Source organism: Indicator indicator, chromosome 33 (assembly GCF_027791375.1).
Source record: "Indicator indicator isolate 239-I01 chromosome 33, UM_Iind_1.1, whole genome shotgun sequence".
Classification (NCBI taxonomy): Eukaryota; Metazoa; Chordata; class Aves; order Piciformes; family Indicatoridae; genus Indicator; species Indicator indicator.
Window position 1 is genome coordinate 7563225 of NC_072042.1, and position 19821 is coordinate 7583045.

At 43.2% G+C, this 19821-nt stretch overlaps 1 protein-coding gene across 1 annotated transcript in view; it reads left to right on the top strand.

Annotated features, from left to right (window-relative positions):
* RLF (RLF zinc finger) overlaps positions 1-19821 on the top strand; it is a 46031-nt gene extending 26210 nt beyond the window's left edge. The window contains exons 5-8 of the mRNA XM_054395246.1: positions 6182-6384; positions 7480-7616; positions 12017-12158; positions 14547-19821. Coding sequence (XP_054251221.1) covers positions 6182-6384; positions 7480-7616; positions 12017-12158; positions 14547-19286 — 5222 coding nt within the window. The 3' untranslated portion in view covers positions 19287-19821. The remainder of the gene's footprint in view (positions 1-6181; positions 6385-7479; positions 7617-12016; positions 12159-14546) is intronic.

Genomic DNA, 19821 nt, shown 5'->3' on the forward strand with positions numbered 1-19821 from the left:
GGCAGCCTGTTCCAGTGTCTTCCTACCCTCACTCTAAGGAATTTCTTCCTCATCTCCAGTCTCTACTGGAAGGCTGCTCTAAGGTTTTGCAGGAGCCTTCTCTTTTCCAGGCTAAACAGCCCCAGCTTCCTCAGCCTGCCTTCACAGGAGAGCTGCTTCATCCCTCTGATCATTTTTTGTGGCTCTCCTCTGGACCCTCCCCACCAGGTCCCTCTGGTGTTGAAGACTCCAGAGCTAGACACAGGTTTCAGGTGAGATCTCAACAGAGCAGAGGGGCAGGATCCCCTCTCCCCATCTCTGGCCACACTGCTTTGGATGCAGCCCAAGCTGCCATTGGCCTTCTGGGCTGCAAGTGCCCATTGCTGGCTCCTGTCCATCTTTTTGTCCACCAGTACCCCCCGCAAGACCTTCTCCGCAGGGCTGCGCTTAATTTCATCATCCCCCCAGCCTGGATTGATAAGGGGAGGATTGTCCTGACCCAGGTGTGCGGGACCTTGCCCTTGGCTTTGTTGGACCTCATGAGGTTCACCTGAGCCCACTTGTCCAGCTCCCTCTGGATGCCATCCCATCCCTCTGCTATAGCACCATTCAGCTTCGTATTGTCTGCATGCTCCCTGAGGCTGCACTCGATCCCACTGACTGCATCATTGATGAAGCTGTTGAACAGCACTGATCCCAGTGTGGAGCCTGGAGGGACACCACTTGTCACTGCACTTCAGCAGAGGGTTGTCCTGCTCCAGAGGTACTTTTGGAGGAAATGCTCACCCAAGGTGCTGTTTCTCTTGAACATTCCTCATAGTGCCCGCAGAGTCTTTTCATGCCTTTGTGCCATCCATGCCTTGTGACAGCTGGATTTGCAGACTGTGGTATGAATTCATTGTGTCTTCTGCTGTAAGGGTCTTGGATGAGAAGGGAATCTCTTACCCTTACTTTTTGATCCTGGGGTTAAAGAGCCCTTAAGATGTGTAGCATTTGAAACTGCACTCTGAAGGGTTCAGAAGAGGGAGTGGTTGCAAGGTGTCTTTGCACTTATTTTTAGAGCTATCTCTTTTAGTCCTGAGATGCTTGGTAGAGCGATAGGACAAAGTAGACAACCGCAGGAGGTCTAGGAAGAGAAGGAACAAGAAAATCCACTAATGCCATTTTTGGAAATAACATATTTAGGACTGTTGTGGTCGAGGGAAGGAAAATTATTTAATTACCCTCACAACAATAAATAATAAACTATATGACAAATGGGTATTAATAGAAGTAGTAACCCTTTATTAATATAAATATGCCAAACTCGTTATATAGGATCATTGTATGGTCGGAATATATATTAACAATGAGAATTATGCAGTTTTAGGGCAAATATAAACAGTTATGCAAACTAGGAAACAATAACTTGAAAAGAGAAGGTCCCTGAGAGCAGGTAGCACTCAGTTACAGCGGGGAGCGACCCGGTAAGAACCTTTAAACCCAAAAGGCAATGAATTGATTACTTACAGCTAGTTTTACCCACATGAGGGATGCTGCTGCTGCTGTGTTAGCTTTGCAGCGCTCTCATAGGGCGTGGCACAGCAGATTGCCGGCAAGGAGAGTTCACTGCCTGGTCCCAGGCTGATCTGGCTTTCGTGGACGGCGGGCAGTTAACGACGCTCTTTGCAATGGCCACTGGCTTGGTTCGTGGGTAAACTGAGGCATGGCATGAGTCTGGTGGCAAGGGGAAGCAGGCTAGGCGGATCCGGCTTCTAGGCTTATGTCTTCTCCGGCTTGCATGTGTATGGCTCGTGGCTATATCCCAGGCTCTGGACCAGGCACTCGAGGCAGGGCAGGGCACTCGAGGCAGGGCAGGGCAACTACGAGACAGGTCCAAGTAGGCTTGAAGCAAGGCAAGGCTTCAGCAGGCTTGAGCAAGGCAAGGCAAGGGTGACTACCAAGTCACTTGTATATATACAAAATCCAGAGGTCAATTGGTCCAATGGGGCACTAAAGCCAATGCTAGCTGCACCATTGGAAAGGTGTTCTGCCAGGCTGTAACCATAAAAGGCAGAAGCAAGGACCTTGTATCTGGGGAAGCAGTGGTCAGCTTCTGTGCTCTCACCCCAGATAAACATCTTGTTTACCAGACAGGCAGGAGTGCTGTCCCCTTTGTTCTTTTTCCCACATTGCCATGTTTTCCTGCAGGAAGGAGGGAAGAGAAAGGGACCATGTCTAGACATCTTAAGGCCTGTCTGGGTTTGTACTGGGCCATGTCATGGCCCTACCATGACAAGGACAGAGTACAAAATTAGGTTCTCTGAGGGGAAACCAACTGTTCTGAGGAACAGGCAGCAAGACAAGTTCCCTTTGCAGTTGTTGCAGACAGGCTGCTTGAGAGAGAAACAAAGTGCCAAGAGGTAAATCAAGCACTAGTCAGACCTCTGACTTTTGCTCCTGCCTTCATCACTTATATCTGTCTGACAGAGAAGCTCAGTTTGTCCTTTGTCTCTGCAGAGGTCAATCCATACTCCCTGAGGTGTGGAGGAGTCAGCCTAAAGGCACAGACCTACCATGCTTGGGGAAGCAGGAGAAGCGTGCTTGCTGGCCACTCCCAAGGACTGCAGCAAGTTGAGGCCCTGTTGTCCATAGCAGTAGTGAGTCCACCTCCTCTGTTTCCTTAGGAAATTTCTCTGGTCTGTGCTTAAAGCTAGACTTGTGATTGTTAACCTGAGAGCACTGCATTTAACAGTGCTGACTGCAGGTGCTCTTCGAAGACTTCCCGTTTCTGGACTGTCTGCCTCTGACATGGCAGCAAGATCTTCATTTGAGCACTTGCTAATTGCATATCTAGCTATGTAATAGGAGACAAGAGGAGTATAAATATCTTAGAGTGGGTAGATAGAATATCTTCTTTATTACCTGCTGCTTCTTTTACTCTTCTTATGGAACTGAAAAATTAATTATATTGAGCTGCAGAAACAGGGATTCCAGAAGTGGTTTGAGTGCTTGTGGGCATTAAAAGCCAGCAGTGAAGTGCTTCACCTGGACAGATGATTTTGTTCTGCTGTTGAGTTCTTAGTGTTCTTAGAGTTCTTCCTTACAGTGATCTCTTGGCCACCTTGCTGTGTTGGCAGTCTGTCAATCAAGCAGCATGAATATTGAAGCACTGTTGGTTTTCCTTGATAGATTTTCTTCAAATACAATGTTGTTCAGAGATGTCATTTTTAAGAAAGAGGAGGCTTGTTTCTTAGAAACTGCGAATCTTACTCACAAGCTATCCCTTGGTCAGCCATGGTTTTTTACCTTCTCTGTTGACACAGGGTGGGCAGCAGGGACAGGGAGGTGATTATCCCCCTGTGCTCAGCGCTGGTGAGGCCACACCTTGAGTGTTGTGTTCAGCTCTGGGCCCCTCACTCCAGGAAGGACATTGAGGGGATGGAGCATGTCCAGAGAAGGGCGATGAGGCTAGAGAAGGGCCTGGAGCACCTGGGCTAGGAGAAGGGGCTGTGAGGGGTGTTCAGTCTGGAGAAGAGGAGGCTGAGGGGAGACCTCATTGCTTTCTACAGCTCCCTGAAGGGAGGTTGGATAGACAAGGGGGCAGCCTCTGCTCCTTGGTTGCAAGGGATAGGAGCAGAGGCAGTGGTTCCAAGCTGCACCAGGGGAGGTTCAGGCTGGATGCTAGGAAATACTTCTTCACAGAAAAGGTTCTCAAAAATTGGAATGGTCTGCCCAGGACAGTGCTGGAATCACCATCCCTGGGGATGTGCCAGCCCCTGTGGACCTGGTGCTTAGGGACATGGTTTAGTGTTGACTTTTAAGTGCTGGGTTGAGGGTTGGACTGGATGAGCTTGGAGAGCTCTGCAACTAGATGTTTTCTGTGAAGTTGCTTTCATGTGAAGGGTCAGTGTCAGCTATGTCAAGAGTTTCCTTTTCAGAAGTTTTTCTTGTGAAAATGGAAACCAGTAGCACAGACCTGAACCTTCAAATAAGCTCTAGAGGGCCGCTAAGCAAACTTGTGCAAAATGCTGCGAAGTCTCACTACAAGTTTGTAGGACATACTTGGCTGCTGAAATGAGTTTGCTGTTCAGGTGTGTATTGTAAGTCTTCTGCCAACTAGTTCAGTGTCTGCTGAACAGGTCCTTTGTTTGGATAAAACTGAAATGCAGAAAGCATAAGATACTAACGTAGTGGAAATATTTGTTATACAATGACTCTCTCACTAAGCTGTTCCTCTAAACTTTCTTTTTTGGCTAATCCAGAGTCCCTTGCAGACTTCACGTGTGGCTGATTGACTACAGCTTCTGCAGAGCACTGGTTCTAACACAGGTTTTATCAGAGCATCCAAGGCATTTCCATAATTTCCTGTACAAATCACCCATTTGTTCCTTGCTTGATACATGCTGTAACATGCTGTGTCCAAGTGTATTGGCTCCTCTTTTTTAATTCTCAAGGGCCTTTTGAAATAGCACATATCTGGAGACTGGGGTCAACCCTTTCTGTAGATGCTTGTTAAGCTGGAAATAGCCCCATAGCCATTTTGAAGCATACCATGCTGTCAGCTAGGGCAAAGCACATGTATTTGAGCACAGCTTTTGATGCTGTCTCTCACAGTATCCCTATAGATAAAGTGTCCAGCACACAGATGGACAAGTGTGTGATCCCATCGGGTGAGCAATTAGCTGCTGGGACAGGCTCCAAGAGTTGTAGTAAGTGAGGTTACACCAGTCTGGCGGCCTGTCACCGGTGGCATGTCCCAGGGCCAGCACTCTTGACTGTTTTTATAAATGATTTGGGTGCAGCAGAGCAATGGGAGAGCTGAGAAATGGCCAACCACATAGAATTTAACACAAGCAAGTGCACAATTCTCCACCTGCAATGGAGTAGTCCTGGTTACACATACAGACTAGAGGACAAGAGGCTGGAGGGCAGCCATGTGGAAAAAGATCTGTGGGTTTGGATTGATGGCAAGTTGAATAGGAGTGACCAGTGTGACCTGGAGGCCAAAAGGGCCAGCCGTGTCCTGGGATGCATCTAGCACAGCACAGCTGGCCACTCACAGGAGCTGTCTTTCCGACTCTGCACTGTCATGCTGCAGCTCCACCTCCAGTACTGTCTGCAGTCTGGGGCACCTCAATGTCAGAGGGATATCAAGCTGCTCGAGTGTGCCCAGAGAAAGGTGACCAAGATGGAGGAAGGCCTCAAGGGCAGGGCTGAAAAGGAACAGGTGAGGTCACTCGGTTTCTTCTGCTTGGAGAAGTGACCTCATTGCAGTCTACAGCTTCCTCAAGGGGAGCAGCACAGGGATGACCTCTGATGACCAGTGGTAGGACATGAGGAAATGGAATTAAGCTGTTTTAGGGGAAGTTGAGAACTGGGCATTAGGTAAAGGTTCTTTATTGAGAGGATAGTCCCTGCCTCAGGCTCCTCAGGAAAGGGGTCATGGCACGAAGGCTATCAAGAGCTCAAGGAGTATCTGGACAATGCTCTTAGTCATATGGTTTAGTTTTAGGTAGTCCTTTGAAGAGGAGGGAGTTTGATTTGATGATCCTTATGGGTCTCTTCCAACTTGAGATATTTTGGGAATGGAATCAAAGTAAATCTGTGAGGTTTTTAACCAGATTACATAGATTTTTCTGACTGCTTAGTGTTGAATCAGTTCATTGAGTCTTGTAATCATCACTTGTATTTGGTTAATGTAGAACATGAGCCTAGCAGGTCTTAATTCTTCCAAAGTACCAAAATACAACATTTTCACCCTCAACTTCGTTTTGTCTGTTTTAACATTCTGTGGGGTTTTATCAGCTTGGGTGGAAAATTCTCTGGTTGCAAAGCATGTAGTGCTTTGGTTGAAATGTTTGTAGTATGGAATGTGAAGATACAATTAAAAGCTGAAGATTTTGAATTTCAGCTAAACTGAATCTGGGATCTCGTTCAGAATACTGTAACTAATAGTTAGGTGGAGTCTGATCAACATGGTTCAGCCACTGCCGTAGCAGATTTCCTGATGGAATCACTGGGTGCTATGTCTGCTTTCTGTAGCCCAGCATTCTTTCCCTACACACTTAATCTAAGTTTGTTTTGAGGTAAATATTGAATCTATTGCTGTACCTTCTTCTACATGAAGTTTCCTGGGAAAGCTTACACAGGCTTGAGCTGAAGTATTCATGCATTGAGACAGTTTCAGGTGTGTCAGCTCTAAATTCTGTTCTTTTTCTAGCTAATAAACTGATCACACGAGAAGGACCTTCCTTTCTGCAGATGCGAATCAAGCATCTGATGAAGTCAAACTGCATCCCAGAAGCTACTTTCTTGTCAAAATTGTGTGCAGATTCTCCAGAAATTGCCAATGTTTCATCTTTTCGACAAGCCTACCTCACGTGTGTGTGTTCTATGCTGCCTAACGAGGACTCCATTAAGGAGGTTAGCAAGCCATCGTTTCTTTTGCTGTATGCTTACCAAGCAATTGAAAATGTATTTCTGCAATATGAACTGAAGCTGAAGAGTGAAACTTGCAGCAGAGTTAGAGAAATGATGTATTGCAGACTGCAGTAGGAAACAACCTTTGTTATAACTGCTGATGTAGATAAGTGTGTCATTATGTGCTGGAAATTCGAGGTTAGATGGGTTTGAAAGCTTGCAATGAACTTCTAACTTACATGCAAAATGTCACTAGAAAGCAGCTTTTTCACTGGTCTTCTAGTCCCTCTGACCTAGAAAAGAAACAAAAACCCAAACCAAAACAAAGAACAACCTCAAATCACAAAAAAACGCCCACACAAGAAACAAACTACATCAACCAACCTCCTTTAGAGTTGTTCCAGAGCCCTCAGCTTGTGTTTAGCATTTAGTCTTCCAATAGCAGTGGTAGGAATGGTGTGTGTCAGTGCATTGCAGGCCTCATACAGCCCCTGTCTGATGCCTCTTGATCTTGCAGCTGTTATTTTACCAATTTCACTGCTCTTTTTAGAGTTGCATGGCCTTGGTGTAATTTGAAATGTGAGACTTGAACACTTTGAGTAATCATCTGTGAAACCGGGGGAAGCTTCATGTATCTGAAAAAAAATGCAACTCGGATGTCTGAACTGATTTGTCTCTTAGTGCTGTCTGGTGTGGTTGTTCAGAATTAGTGCTTGTGGTCAAAGACAAGAGTCTGGCTTTGTCACATCTCTTGACATTTGGACCTTAGTTTTCATCTTCAAAAAGAAAATAGGGATGCCTGCAAGTGCAGAGAAGGAATGGAAGCTTCTAGATAAACTGTTGCCTGTATGTAAGTACTTTGCTAAGCTGCCCAAAATGAAAGATGGTCCCAAAGAAAACTAATCCAAGAGGGGATCAGAACTAACATCTATGAATTTCTATGTCATTCCATAGCTGAAAGCCAGGGTCTGAACTCTGAGTTCAGGAAACACTGTTTTGTTCATGTGTTTGTAAGGCCATTTCCTTTGATGTAGTAAACATGCATTGCTTCTGTGAACGTGCTGAGAATAAAGTGCCTTTCAATTCTTTTTCTTTAAGATTGCAAAGGTGGATTGCAAAGAAGTACTGGACATCATATGTAACCTGGAATCTGAGGGACAAGAAAACACTGCATTTATCCTTTGTACAACGTACCTTACTCATCAGCTTCAAACAGCAAATGTATATTGCTCTTGGTAAGTACAAGGATTATTGCTACTCCTAACTGCTTCTCATTGGATATTAAACCTCTAAGCTTTGTGGGTCCACTATATTGTGATTTGCTTCTTCCCTCTTGAATACTTAAACCCATGAGAGTTTAATGCTTTTTTTCACTCATTCCACAGAGATGTAAGAAGTAGGAAAGTGTAGAGGCAGAATGCTTGAATTCCCCACATGCCCCTTACCTCCCTGCCCTTACCCTGAAAGGCTTCTTGTATGCTTGTGACTTCTATAACTGAGAACTGTAGTGCTAAATCCTGACCACGTTGTGACTATAAGACTTAACTTGCCCCTTTGATGGCTGAAGATGGAAAACTCTTTGCACCTCTTTTTTCAGTAATGGCAAACTGGTAGAGCCAAGGCAAGGATGAAGTTTTCTGTCCGTCACACAACGGGTTTGTAGTTTGTGCTTTCAAGCCATGCCTATATGGGTTGTTTTCTCCTGGATAAAACTTCACATCGCCAGACATTTCAAGTGTGTCTCGGAAGTTTGGATTTGGTCAGCTGTGGCACTGTTCATTTACTTCCTCCAGGTTTTAAAGACACCGAGAAAAGTTTTCCTAGCCTGTTACAGCTGTACCATCTTTTGTTAATCTTAGGCCCCATCACGAGCTATACTGGCATGGAAAGAAGAAATCTACAGCTCTAACTGATCTGTCTTGGTTCATGAGTCAGGAGAAAACGTGGGTTTGACTCTAATGGTTTTGCTAGCAATGCCATTAACATTTTTTGGATTTTGTTTGTTAATCATAATAGAACTTTTTTTTGTGTGTATCTTAAGTGTGCATAATGGTATTTCAAGTCAATAAATGATTTAAGCTTTAGTCAGCTTTCATAATGTACTTCCGGTGCATTATGTAATTTGATAGACCAGAACTGACTAGTGACTAACACCTTGCTAAAAATCTTTGAGGAGAGCGGGAAGTGAGAAAACCCTGGTACAGCCTCCTTCACAGGACAGCTTCCCTTTGTGCCATTATGGATTTGTTTTAACAGCCAAGCCCTAGGATATGTACTACTCGCCTGTAAGGTTCTTAAAATTGTTTCCTGCAGAATTTTCTGGATCCCATCCATCTTGATTTTTAGCATAGTAATACACTAATAAAACATTCTTCTGCAAGCCACTGGTTAGCAGACACTGTAAGCAAGCAGCATTGTCCGTTGCAGTCCTGCTTGCTGCTGTTGTTCTACTGCATATGTTGCTGCATGCGGTGAAGCAGCATAAATGATGCAGATTGAAAATGTTCTGGTTTAGACAAGGGAACTTGTTGACAGTTGTTAACAGCAGGTGAAAGTGAGGATGAGTGTCTTACATAGGAAATGAAGATGAAGCTTTGGTGCTGTACTCATACGTGAGCCAGTCCTAAAAATTTGCTATTGCCAAAAAGTAGAAGATGAATTCTTGCTATGTTCTGGTGCTGGCTGCACAAGTCTGCCTCCTTTTGTTGTTCTGGCTCTGGGCTCATCTGACCTGTAGTGAGTACACTCATCTAAACCAGCCAAAACTGTATAGTTTTCTACAGATTAATGCTTGGTGAGTTTACCACGTGGCCAGACAGGTTTCAGTGAAGAAATGCAATACTGGTACTTCTGAAAGCTGTAAACCGTTAAGTCTGTTCAGATGAAACATCACTCTCAGTCTAGAAAGGGAAATATCTACCTTCCTTTCTTTACTTCTTCAGCATCTGCTTGATGGCACAGTGCTAAGTCTCCACCCAGCACAAACCTCTTAACTATTGGAGAGATTAAGCTATTTCATTATCTTAGCTCAGCTCATCCTTATAGCTTCAAGCTTCCAGGAGAAGATGATGAGCCACATATGTCTGTGAATTAGTGCTGTTGGAATGAAGCTTCATTTCACAGCTAAGGATGAAAGCAGCCTTGGGTATGTGTATGCTACTCCTCAACAAAATTGGAATTTACAGTGAGGGTTGCTGATAATCATAAAATGATGTGCAGTGTTACTTTTAAAACTGGAGATATTGCTGTGTTTGGAACTTCATCTAAGCAGTGGTGCTGCTTCTGGCAATAATTCTGAGCTAGGTGGTTCCTGTAGTCTCCAAGGGGTCAGGCAATTCATCAGTCCATAAAACAATACAGTCTTTAGCATGAATACCAGTGGCATTCAGTGTGAGCTGTAGTTAAGCACAACTGTAAAAAAAAAAAAAGCTTCCTTCTGGTCTGACGTGCTGGGTAGGATTTTGTTACTTTCGATTCTTTCTATCTATTGTTCTTTCATTCTTTGCCCTGACTCACACCAATTCTGAAATGGAAAATTGTTCAAATACTGCCAGTTGTACTTGATTGGCCTTCCATGTGTGCGGAGATTATCTGAGGAGCATTTCTGACAACTTCCTTGAGCTTTGCAGAAAGAAAAGGCATGCAAAAGAGGAAAGGGCAAACACTGGGAACTTTGTGCTTTGCCAAAAACTTAGGAATAAGGGATTACCCAAAGGGAAGCTCTTCTTCCACTATTCTCCCACCTCTGTAAATGTCTCTACTTGGTACACAAAATCACTGATGTCTTGATAAAGTTTCCCTCACATAGAGACGAAAAAGTCCTCTAGGGGCTAGGCAGTCCAGCGGGTGGGCACAGGAAATCGTAATTTGTTATTCAAACCCATAGTCCTGCATCTCCCTATATAAGGAGACCATCCAGTCAGTTCACTATTTCTCCCTCTTTGCTCCTGACATGTGTGGTTGCTGCTATCTCTTTGGTTTGTGGGGGAGTGTGGCCTTGATGCAAAGCTATTTTCTTGCTGTGTAGCTGGGCCTAGTGCGCCCAGCTTGGGTCGGGGGGGAAAGGGCATTGAAGTCCAGTAGGCCTGTCTTGGTGAGGGGTCAGTTTGGCCTACTCTGGGCCTACTGAGGCATAGTGTTGGCAGAGGGAGTTCTTGGCCTGGTTGTGGCTGGTTGTGGCCTAGTTGAGGCCTGGTGGGCCCAGCTAGAGAGCTAAGCTTGAGCTGATTGTGTGTGTATATATCCTTTTGCCTTTGTACCTTTTGTATTTGATTTACTTTTGTAAATAGCATTTGTATTTAACCTCCAATTCTGTGCAAGCGTGTTTATTTGCTCCTTTGTGGTAAATTCACTCTGTCCTCAGTCCAGAGCTGTTTTCAGCTCAAACCACAACATAAGCCCCCAAAAAACTGTTACCAGTAAATCATAAACTTCTGGAATGGTCTGGATTCAAGGGACTACATAGATACTGTAGTTTCAGCCCCTCTGCCATGGGCAGGGACACCTCTGACTACAGCAGGTTGCTCAAGGTCCCATTCTGTCTTGTGACAGATACTCCCAGGGATGGAGCCTCCACAACTTCTCTGGGCAACCTGTTAAATATTGTCCATTTTCATGCAAAAATATACCTAAGGTCAGACCCTAATAAGGCCTTCCCTTTCCCTTGGCCTGGGCTTCAAGTAGGATTGTAGTACTTGAAGGAAAAATCTTGCTGTTATTCAGGGTAAAGTTTGCCTGATTTTGCTTGATTTTTTGACATTCTTTAATTTTTGGTTTTGGTCCTAGAGGCTGTGAATGGCCTTTCATTAGAAACCTTTATCTGTAATTTGATGCAGAGAGTGGTTAAGTTAAAAAAGGTGAAGTTTGCTCTGCTGAAGAAGTAGAAGAACAACGTTGCTGAAGCTGTATAAAAGATAAAGATCTTACCAGTCTGCTGCTTTTTAGTTTCTGTGGCACTGGTGGTGGTGTCAAAGCAACAGAAGGTTACAGGTTGCCTCAGTCAGTGGCTGTGTTGCCTTGGTTCTAATGAATTGCTCTGCACTCGAATGTTACAAGCACATAACTGCTCCAAGACAGTAAAAAAGCACTCAGTTTACACATCCCTTAAGTAACACTTTATGAAGTGTTCTGCTGCAGATTCACAGATTGCATTGGGTTGGAAAGGGCCCTCAAAGGTCATCTTGTCCAACCCACCCCAGAGTTATCTTAAACTGCTGTGACAGTTACCTCATTTGAATGCAGGTGTCAACATTTAAGCTACTTGCCTAGTAGAGAGAAGCGGTTGCTTCACATTAGGATTGAATTTCAATTAAGAAGTTCAGGCTCTACAAGCATGGGGGGAGGTTTTCCTGTCCAGAAAGGAAGTGCAGCTGTAGATGCCTGCATCAGGAAAGAGAAATCCTGTGGCAAATGCCTTTCCCCATTAAATAACAGGATCTACACTGTGTTCTGATGCTCGTTCAGGAGTAAGGCAGGATACCAGTTCTCTTCAGCATCTTTTGGAGATGGAAACTTGGAGTATGTGCTGTGTTTCATAATAAATGGTTGTGGCATCAGCTCTGCACTGGACTGTGCAGACTGCAGCCAGCTGTGTGTATCTGCCATGTCCTCACCTCTTGCTTTCCAATCTTTTCAGGGAGCTGACGCTTTTCTGGAGCAAGCTGCAGAGAAGAATAGATCCTTCTTTAGATTCTTTTTTGGAAAGATGTCGTCAGTTTGGCATCATTGCTAAGACCCTACAGCATTTATTTTTCTTGATAAGAGTCATACAATCTGAAGTAAGTAAGCTGCAGTCCGGAGTCTTTGGATACAGCCAGAACCATTTCTGACTATTGTTTTCTTAACACTGATGAAATATTGCTTATTTTGTTATCTGTGCCTTCAGATCAAGTGCCCAATATCTTACTAATAAAAATCTCTGAAAAATGGCTGCCATTGTAGTTTTGTGTCAGCTTGACACATAGAAGTGACCTTCAGTCAGTGTGGAATGATCCATTTGTTAGTCTGAAAATACAGTGTGACAGGATTTTGCAAATGGAGTACAGCTGTGTTTTGATCTGATGCCTTTTCAGAAGTGAGACAGCAACAATTTTCTGCAGCATCTCTAAGAGATGGAGACTTGGCTGAAATGTCTCCTGGTTTTGTGTTCTGAGAACATTCCTTTATCTCAAAATGTGTGATGCAGTCACATCTTGACCTCTGCCTTTGATGCCTGTCTTTAGAAAAATGCCCATTTTTAGAAAATTGCAGAAAGGCTCAGGAGGTGCTTAACAGCAATATTTATAAACTCATAATCTCTGTTTGTGGAGTAATGGAAAGACTTTAATTGATCCATCTACCAAGGATGCAAATCCAGCATGGTCCTGATAAGCAGAGCAGAAGGAATAACTGTTGTTAACTTGGATAGTTGCTTGAGTACATTTCTTCCTTTGATGGCTGCTCTGACTTTCAGAATTGGTTAGACTGAAATTCCCTGTGTCTGGTCACACTGTGAGAGCAGGACCTGTGGAGGCCAATCGTGAATGAAAATGAACCAGACATACCTTAACAGAGGAAAAACAAATCCTGGTAACAGGATCTTAGCTGTTTTAGTGATAGTATTACACAGATCATGGACTATAAATTAGGCATGGAATTTTCCCTTGGGAATGGCAAAATTTCCAGAAGACTTCAGATATTTCTTCCTGAAAGCACAGTTTTGCACATGTACTTCAGTTTTATGAATATTTCAGTTCAGCAGTACTCCCCAGTTTGCTCATCCTTTTGTATTCTTATGTGGACATGAGTTAACTCAAATGGCATCAAATGGGTTATGAATAACTCTGACAAGATGCCTTTTCAATTACATTTCTCTCTACCTTCAGATTTCTTTGCCTGGGAGTCTTTTTCACTGACTATAGTTAATCCTGTGAACCAAATGACTCACCAAGTATGATTTGATAAAGAGAAGAGCAAATATCAGGGCTCTGGTTTAGAGCCAAAGTAGAAATCAAAAAGGTTCTGTGATTGTCATTCTGACAGATGATAGAAAAGAGTCTGGAACTCTAAACTGGCAAAGATGAATTTGGTAGTGCACACAGAAATGTTTGCTCTTAGCTTCTTCAAAGTTACCCTCTTCCTGCTTTTAAAATGTGAGTGTGCACTTTGATAGTCAAAGCCTTTTTATTGCACTCTTACCTACACACTACTTCTTTCTGTGTTTCCCACTAAACCATATTGAAATTTCTTCTCCTGGGGAAATAGCTTTTTGTTTTATTGCTGTCCAGCAGATTAATTCTGGTACTGAATTAAAGGAAAATTGCATGACTTCCAATAGGCCATGCACAGTGAGTACCAGCGCTTGCTAATTCTTTTAACTTGTTACTAATCCTTTGGGATCTTTATCATCTGAGCAGGTGTGGATGTGGTGGTGTTAGGCACATCTCCCTCTATACTGTTCATAAATATCTCAGCTGTTATTTGGCTTTACTAAGAATGACTTAGGTAGTTCCTTGATGTGTTCAGATTCTTAGTGCTGAAAAGTATGCTTTCAGAACAAGGGAACTGTCATTTTTTTCCAGACAGAGTTTGGGATAGATTATTTTTTTAAATCAACATGGTACCGTTACACAGACCACTGAGAACATGTTTGGAAGTGAAATGCCAGTTATCTTCATCAGGAATAATTTCTGCCACTGTTCTGCATGTTGTTAAAAAGTTATTTTGTTTCAGGATATGAATTTACAGTAATTGTTGCACAGTGCCACATGTTCTGAGAAATACCCTGTGTGGATGCTGTGGGGGGATGTACACTGTGCTCCCTTAGACATCTGACTTAGTTATGATTGAAAGTCAATCAGTGAAGAAGGAGAGGAGTTAGATGTTTTGCAAGATGAAATGCCTGAACTAGTTCATGTGACTCTTCCACAGAGTGCACTCAGTGAGAAGTGGCTTCCCTCACCTGAAAAGTAAAAGAGGTTCCTCACAAAAGAAATGCCAGCCCTTTACAGTGTGCTCAGTGACTTGGGCACTTAACTCTTGGAAGCCTAAATACATTCTGGATGGGTTGTAGTCTGTTGGATGCTCTCAGTGTTCATCTTCATAGAAAGTTCTAGAGAGAATGTACTTACAAAGAGAAGTAACATTTGTTTTGTGGCTGTCTGTGTTGTGTTGTTTTTCTTAAACAGGCAGAAGAAGCAGGACTTGCTGTGTCTGTTTTGTTATGTGTGAGAGCTCTTCAGATCCGATCAAATGGAAGCGATGAAATGAAGACATCAGTGTGTAAAACAATTGCATGCCTTTTACCAGAAGACCTGGAAGTTAGAAGAGCTTGTCAGCTCACAGAATTTTTACTTGAGCCAACTCTGAGTGGATTTAATGTGTTGGAAGAGCTCTATATGCAACCAGATCAAAAATTTGATGAAGAAAATGCTCCAGTTCCAAATTCCCTTCGTTGTGAGCTGCTGTTAGCTTTAAAAGCGTATTGGCCGTTTGACCCTGAGTTTTGGGACTGGAAGACTTTAAAGCGACATTGCCTGAAACTGTTAGGGAAAGTTGCTTCTGATTCTGAGGATGATGCAAGCTGTAATATGTCCATCAATGAAACTGACATGCTAGAAAGTTTCTTTAGTGACTATGATGAGACAAAAGAACATAGATATTACGATGGCAAAGACACACTGAGTCACCCTAAAGAAAAGGCAAGAGTAAAAAAACCAATTGGCTCTTCAGAAAGATACCAGAGATGGCTTCAGTACAAATTTTTTTGTGTGCTCTGCAAAAGGGAGTGCATAGAGGCTAGAATATTGCATCACTCCAAGATGCACATGGAAGATGGTGTTTATACGTGCCCAGTGTGTACAAAAAAGTTCAAGAGAAAGGAATTTTTTGTACCACATGTAATGGAACATGTTAAAATGCCACCTAGTAGAACACACAGACCTAAAAAGAAAATAATACTGAAAAAAGAGAGATCCCCACAAAAGACAGTAGCCTCCAGTAGCCCATCCTCAGCATTTCAGGAGAAGTCACATCAGCCACAGCTGCCTGAAAACTTTGAAAATGACACACAGGAATATGTCACTTTCAGCCAGCTAGAGAACTGCCAGCTACAGGACAGAGACATCTATCCGTGTCCTGGAACGGATTGTTCTAGAGTGTTCAAACAGTTTAAATACTTAAGTGTACATCTGAAAGCTGAACATCAAAACAACGATGAGAATGCAAAGCACTACTTGGACATGAAGAACAGGAGGGAGAAGTGTGCCTTCTGCCGCCGGCACTTCATGACATCCTTCCACCTGCGGGAGCACGAGCGCGTGCACTGCGGGCCTCAGCCCTATATGTGTGTGTCCATGGATTGCTACGCCAGGTTTGGATCCGTCAATGAGCTGCTCAACCACAAACAAACACATGATGACCTTCGTTACAAGTGTGAGCTAAATGGCTGTAACATTGTGTTCAGTGACTTGGGGCAACTTTACCACCATGAGGCGCAGCACTTCAGAGATGCATCCTACACCTGCAACTACTTTGGGTGCAAAAAATTTTATTATTCAAAAACTGAATTTCAGAATCACCTTGCAGTGCATAACATCCAAGTGTCAAATGGGGAAGTGCAGCATACAGTAAAACTTGAAGAGTCAGTTTCAAAAGACAAATGCAGTTATCTTCCAGAGTCTCAGCTGCTTGAACAATCTGTAAATTCCAGTCTGAATCATAACTTGGATTCCTCTGGCTCTCAGGGAATTCCACAGATTAAGGAAGAATCTTTCTCTGACAGCGAAGATCTAGACAGTGAAAGTAATTACAGTCTTCATTGTGGGGACCACAGCACAGATGCTGTGGTAAACCAAAGCCAAGTGTCTCCTCTGCTGGTTGGACCAATGGCTCACAATCAGTCAGTCCCAGGTTTTCTTATGTCCCAGGAAGGAGTTTTCCATCCAGCAGGTGTGAAACAACGGTGTTCTGGTCTGGCAGTTTGCTTCGATGAAAAAAACCTTCCCTGTGGTTTTGAGGGTTACTGTTCCACACACAAAAATTCTAGAAGTGTGCAAAAATACCTTCGCAGGGCTCATCCATATAACTTCAAAGGTAAAAAAGATACAGAGATGAAAACTAAAGACTTTCTTGATCTGTTGAGTGACACTCGGGACAGTAAATCCCCTACAGACAATAGTAGAGAGATAGGTCATAATTCAGATACAAATGCTGACTCTCGAGAAAGCTTGTGTTGTGCTATAGATGCTAAAGGAAGCAATGGCCTGAAGGACGAAACTTATCCTTCTTCCCCAGAAACATCTTTTTATGACAGTTCTAAAGAATCAAGCATTGAAGATAATATGTTGGAACTAATGTTAGGCTTGAAACATCTAAGCTTAAAAAATCCTACCATTCAGAATTCAAGACACAAGCCATTTTTGGGCTCTTTACAATCCTATTCATCTAGGGATGCCAAGTGTCCTGAGTCAGTAAATGAAACTACCTCAAAATTTCAGCTCCACGAGCAACAAGGTGATTTGCCCAGCCAGTACCTTACTCAGCTGGCAGCTAAACCATTTTTCTGCGAATGTCAAGGGTGTCCATGTGAGTTTGTCACCAGAGAAGCTCTCTTAATGCACTATGTTAAAAAGCATAACTACTCAAAGGAGATGGTTCTTCAGTTAAACATGTTCCAGCACCGCTACTCACCCTTTAAGTGTCACATCTGCCAAAGGTCATTTACCAGAAAAACACACCTCAGAATTCACTACAGAAACAAACATCAGATTGGTTGCGTGAGGACAGCTCACAAGGTCTGTTCAAACGAGAAACTTGATCATGCTGGTTTGTGTACAGATGACCTGCATAAAAACGGTGCTGTTCCAACACCTGTCTGTGCAGCCAGCGTTGAATTAGTTGAACATTCAGACCACTCAGAGCAGCTGTGTCATCCTAAAAAGGAGGACTGCAGTTCTGAGACAGATTTGGAGTCCAGTGAGGAGACAGAAAACAATGTCACAAGAAAAGCACCTAACATAGCATCTCTGGACAGTCACAGGGAAGAACTGGAAGCAAGACAGGGAAGGGGAAGCAAAAGAACAGTTGCTAAAGGAAACTTATGTTATATATTGCATAAGTACCATAAACCATTTCATTGTATACATAAAAGTTGCAACTCAGCATTTACCAACCAGAAGGGTTTGATTCGCCATTACAGGACTGTTCACCAGTATAATAGGGAACAGCTCTGCCTAGATAAAGACAAAGCAAGAACAAAAAGGGAACTTGTCAAATGTAAAAAAATCTTTGCATGCAAATACAAAGAGTGTGGTAAGCGGTTCTTTTGTTCTAAAGCTCTTGCTAAGCATTGCAGTGACTTCCACAATGAACTCTTAGAGGATCAAAAACTGATTTCTGAAGCTGAGTCTGTGAGATTTGCTTGCAACCAAGCCCATTGCCCTGCTGTGTTTTATACCTTTGATAAGCTTAAGCAGCACCTAATCGATGAACATGCCAGCAAAGAGAAACTAGACAAAGATTTTGAAATCCATTGTGACCTTAATGGCTGTAATAGAATCTTCACAAACTACAGCCACTACGCCCAGCATGTCTACTTTCGGCACAGTGAGTACTACGATAGCCTCTTTAGGAACCAGAGAGAGGAGGAGGATGATCAAGAGAACAAACAGAGTTATTTGAAAGACAGTTTTGACCTAAGCAGGCAGAATGGGAAGCAGTTAAAAGAAAAACCTAAAAGAATTAGCAGACACAGAGAAAAGCATTTGCTGAATTTCAAAACAAAAGAGGAAGCCCTGCAGATGTGCAAGGAGAAGTGTAACCAGACCCAGTACCCATGCATGGTGCAGGGCTGCGCATCTGTGGTGAAGCTGGAGAGCAGCATCGTGCGGCACTATAAGCGCACGCACCAGATGAGCAGCTCCTACATCGAGCAACGGCTGCAGAGGCTCGTCGTCTGCGTCAAGTGCGGCGTCATGGTCGAGAAACAGTCCTGTTCTGATGCAGCCTTAGACTCGGATAAAAAAGGTGTAGAAGTTCAAGAGGATAAATCGGCTAATCCTGACAGTGTGCAGGAGAGTGAAAAACCTCCTATTCCAAATTCTCACTGTGAGCCTCGAGATGTAAGCAGTGAAGACCAAACCAAGTGTCCACCCAGGAGTGAGAGTTTGGACACCGGTGCCTTTACATATTCAGGCACTTTAAAATGTAACCACAGTTTGGAAAATGCCTCTTTGGAAGAACATAATGACAGGGAGACAGGTGTGGATAACAGTGAAGATGTTTCTGAGAACAATGAGAGAGAGACTAGCTCTTACTGCTCAGGGTTACAGGTAGAGCTGCCAAGGGATAAAGACCCTGAAGGATGTCAGCATAGTGCAGTTAATCAGAATACAAAAAGAAATGCACTTTGTGCTGTGAAAGACAAATTCCAGAAGCCTCCTGTGTCCAAACCATTTGATTTAAAGACATACAAACCAATGGGATTTGAGTCTTCATTTTTAAAGTTTATTCAGGAAAGTGAGGGAAAAGATGATGACGATGATGATGATGATGATTTTGATGAGGTAGTAGAATGGAAGGCTCCTGAGCAGTTACCAGCAGATAAAGCCTCACCAAAAGAGGAAGACAGTCAAGGGGATACACCAGTAACCAACCCTGTAGATGACAAAACTGTAATCATAGCCCCAGATAACCATGAGCAGCTAAGAGAAATCCAGCCTTTGTTGTCAGAATCTTCATCTGCCCCTTCTTTAGAAAATCTGAGGGCAATTTTGGACAAGGCACTAACAGACTGTGGAGACCTTGCCTTAAAACAGCTTCACTACTTAAGACCAGTAGTTGTTCTTGAAAGATCCAAGTTTTCCACACCCCTCATAGACTTATTTCCAACAAAAAAGGCAGATGAGCTTTGTGTAGGAAGTACATAAGTAGTTTTGCTTAGAGCAGATCGCCTCCACTACTGCTTTATGGGGAGAACTTCAAACTAGAACAGTAATTTTTGCAGTACACACTGTGTAGGTTAGTTGAGGTTGTTTAATTCCATGAATGTATGATATCTGTCAAAAGTATTGGCCAAGTTAATTTAGCTCCCCATTTTTTTCAATGAACTATGCTGATTTTGGTGCTATTTAACACGTCAGAATACTGGGGGCTTCCTCTTGAAGAGTAAATGTGCATGATTGTATATGGAACAAGTACTAGGGTACCAGGGTTTGGGGGGCAATGGAGTTACTTGACTTGAATGTGCACCCTAGGGTGCTTTGTGTAACATATTGTACACTACAGCATCTTATATTTTTTGAGTTATGAGTTTCAATAAATTACAGTTTTTCACCCATCTGTTTACTGTACAGTAAGTCTTTGATGTGGTTTACTTGTAACTGAATTTGAGACCATTATGAGTGCATTCGATAATGTTGCTTCAGTTTTATGCATTTGTAGATAATTTGTCCAACTGCTGAA